We start from the raw sequence: 3,397 nt of genomic DNA, 5'->3' as shown, positions 1-3,397 counted from the left end.
CAGCAGCAGCAGCAGCAGCAGCAGCAGCAGCAGCAGCAGCAGCAGGTAGCGCATCCGCCTCACAAAAGCTACTGCAAACAGCGTGGGCCCCAACGGCGGCGCGTAGTCTGCTGCCACCCGCAGCTCGGGTCCGGTGCATGGCTGCGCTGCCTTTGGTTGCTGCAGAAGCAGCAGAAGACGATCAGTACATATGCGTTGGAGGCGAGGCGGAGACAGGAGAGGCAGCAACTGCAGCAGCTTCTCCTGCAACTACATTAGCAAAAACAGCAGCTGCAGCATCCGCTGTGGTTGCTGCAGCTGCTGCACAAGACACGAACCGAGCAGCAGCAGGTGCTGATGCCCCCGTGCCTGTATTACCAGCAGCAGCAACATCAGCAGCAGCACCTCAACAAGAGGAAGCAGCGAGAAGGCCTATCGAGGTATCCGTCCCATCAGTAGCAGCAGCAGCAGCTGCTGCTGCTGCTGCACCTTCTGCTGCACAAGCAGTAGAAACAGCAGAGTGCAGCATTAGCAGCAAGGGAACAGCTCCCAGTGGCTTTGCCTGTGCAGGTAACTCGTCAGCAGCAGCTGCAGCAGCAACAGCAGCAGCAGCTTCGGTTGAGGAGGATATGGCAGCTGCAGCAGCAGCAGCAGCAGAAGCAGCGTGGATAGCCGCGGGAAAGACAGACTGCGTAGGCAGTTGGTTGCCCCTGCTGCCTCCTTCTTTCAGCTGCATTTTTCCTGAGCCTTTGAAGCAGCTGCTGTTTGTGCAGCAGCAGCAGCCGCAGCAGATCAGAGAGGCGCTTGCCAGGTTGCGAAGACAGCGTGTGAGGAACAAGCTTCAGCTGCAACAGCTGCAGCAGCAGCAGCAGCAGCAGCAACAGCAACAACAGGTTGAGAAGCAGCAGCTGCTGCAGCAGCAAGCTCGGCAGCAGCAGCAGCGGCTAGAATCCTTGGCAGAAGGCCTCGCGTTCCTTGATACTTTTCTTGCTGCAGCTCTGCGCTGCGCTGAGCAGGGCACCAGCTGTCGCTGCCCGTCAGAGGCTTGCAATCGCAGGGGGAAGCAGGTCCAGCAGCAGCAGCAACAGCAGCAGCAGCAACAGCAGCAGCAGGAACAGCAGGAACAGCAGCAACAACTGCCAGAGGAACGGATGCTGCGAGAAGAGTCTCAGCAGCAGGAAGCTGAACAGCACCTCCAGCCACCGGAGCAGCAGCCGCAGGAAAGGCAACAGCAAGAGCAGACGCGAAGCCGCCAGCAGCAGCAGCAACGCATTGACGATGCAAAGCCACAGCAGACGGAGCAGCAAGAGCAGCAGCAGATGATGCGGGACCAGCAGCAACCGGAGCAGCATCAGCAGCAAATGCAGCAGCCGGTAGACGGAGACGTCCTAGAAGCGCAGCAGCAGCAAGAGGTGCAGCACGCGCAGCAACAGGAAAACGCAGTGCCACAGCTAACCGAGCAGCAGCAGGAGTTGCTGCTGCTGCCAGACCAGCAGCATCCAGAGCTGCCTCAGCAGCAACCACAGCAACGGGTAGACGAAGACAGCAGAGGAGCGCATCAGCAGCAAGACCAGCAGCACGAGCGCCAACAGCAGAACGCAACGCCACAGAAATCAGAGCAGCAGCAGCAGCAGCAGCTGACAGACCAGCAGCAGCCAGAACAGCTTCGGCAGCAACCACAGCAAGGGGTAGACGGACACACCCTAGAGGCAGATATTCAGCAAGAGCAGCAGCAGCAGAGCGCAGTGGAGCCGGTGCAGCAACAGCAGCAGCAGGAAGGGCAGCAGGTGCAGCAGGAGCCAGAAGGAATTGCAGTTGAAGATGCAGCAGCGTACTACGAAGACACCTCGTCTCCTCGTGGCTTTGCATACAGCCCTGGGGTGTACATGTACACCCCAGAGAGCTGCCCGCAATCTCCCGTGAGCTGCGTATACACCCCAACAAATCCTCCTCCAGAAGCGGCTGTGTCGCAACAGCAGCAGCGGGAAGAGGAACAGCAAGGACAGCAGCAGCAACCGCTGCAGCAGGGGCCGCAGCCATTCTCAACTGATGACGGCTGTGTTTACGCTTCAGCACAAAGCCCGCCGTCCAGCAGCAGCAGCAGCAGCCACAGCAGCAGCAGCAGCAGCAGCACAAGCCACGGGGCTTCGCAATCAGGAGGCCACAACAAGAGGAAGCGCCAAGAGCCAATCGAGCTGGTGCAGCTTTCCAGCGACAGCAGCAGCAGCAGCAGCAGCAGCAAAAGCAGCAGCAGCCAGAGTGACTCCGATGACGGCTTGCAGGTGCTCTCCTCCCCTCCTCTTGTAGGAGTGGCAGCAGCAGGAGCAGAGGCAGCCGTAGAGATGAATGGAGCAGCAACTGCAGCAGCAGCAACTGCAGCAGCAGCAACTGCAGCAGCGACGACCGCAGCAACACCAGCCCAAGCAGTTGCTGCGAGTGCAGCAGCAACCGAGATAACAACAGGAGTTGCGACAGTATCGAATGAGGCCTCAGGTGTGCCAGCAGCAGCAACAACGGCAGCAGGACCGGCAGCAGCAGCAGCAGCAGCAGCACCAACGGCAGCAGGACCGGCAACAATAGCAGCAACAGAAGCACCAACGGCAGCGGCACCAGCAACAGCGCCAGCACCTGCTGCTGCTGCTGCTGAAGCTTCAGCCCCATCTGTAACGGCTTCGAAGCCAAGAGGAGGGTCAGCAACGAAAGCAGCACAAGCAGGGGCGGCAGCAGCAGCAACAGCAACAGCAACAGCAGCAGCAGCAGCAGCAGCAGCAAGCGACACGCATTTGCTGCTGCGAGTAGACTGGGCTAAGATGGAAGCCAGCTGTCTTCACAGGTGGCTCTCTTTCTTTGGCCTGAAGGTTGGGGGCCTCTCGCAGCAGCAGAGTGTCTCTATGCTGCAGCAGATATGTCGTTACCTTGTCACAGGAACACCCAACGCCCTACCTGCTGCTGCTGCTGCAGCTACAGCCCCTGCTGCTGCTGCTGCTGCTGCTGAGCAAACACAAGGGAGTGGCCAGCCGGCTGCTGCGGCTGCTGTTGAGACGGAACAGCAGCAGCAAACAGCAGATCCAGCTGCAGCTGATCCCACTGCCGCAGCAGCAGCAGCAGCAGCAGCAGTTGCTGGTGGTGCTGCAGAAGCACCACCTACTCAGGCTCGCAAGCGACAGAAGAAGCAGCGCACGGCCGGCGGCACCGCAGCCAACAACTCTATGGCTCCTGCTCCAGGTGTTTCTGCTGCTGAAACTGCTGCTGCTGCTGCTGCTGCTGCATCTACATGTGCTGCAGTTACTGGGGGTGGCGCCGGTAACGTCATGCTGATGCCGGCGGAGGGCGCGGCCATAGCAGCAGCAGCAGCAGGTGGTGCCCTGACTCCTGTGAGTTCACAGCAACAGCAGCAGCAGCAGCAGCAGCAGCAGCA

The 3,397-nt window shown here is 60.1% G+C and overlaps 1 protein-coding gene across 1 annotated transcript; it reads left to right on the top strand.

Annotated features, from left to right (window-relative positions):
• Nucleotides 1-137: 137 nt before the first annotated feature.
• EMH_0083860 (uncharacterized protein) lies at nt 138-3,297 on the top strand (the record flags this gene model as incomplete). Its single annotated transcript, XM_038022849.1, has 2 exons — nt 138-3,206; nt 3,265-3,297. 2 exons carry the CDS (start codon nt 138-140, stop codon nt 3,295-3,297), a joined length of 3,102 nt encoding a protein of 1,033 aa, XP_037878703.1.
• Nucleotides 3,298-3,397: the final 100 nt, after the last annotated feature.

Source organism: Eimeria mitis, genomic scaffold (assembly GCF_000499745.2).
Source record: "Eimeria mitis Houghton genomic scaffold, Emh_scaff5739, whole genome shotgun sequence".
Classification (NCBI taxonomy): domain Eukaryota; phylum Apicomplexa; class Conoidasida; order Eucoccidiorida; family Eimeriidae; genus Eimeria; species Eimeria mitis.
The sequence above is the reverse complement of the archived record's forward strand: the minus strand, read 5'-3'. Positions and strand labels throughout refer to the sequence as shown.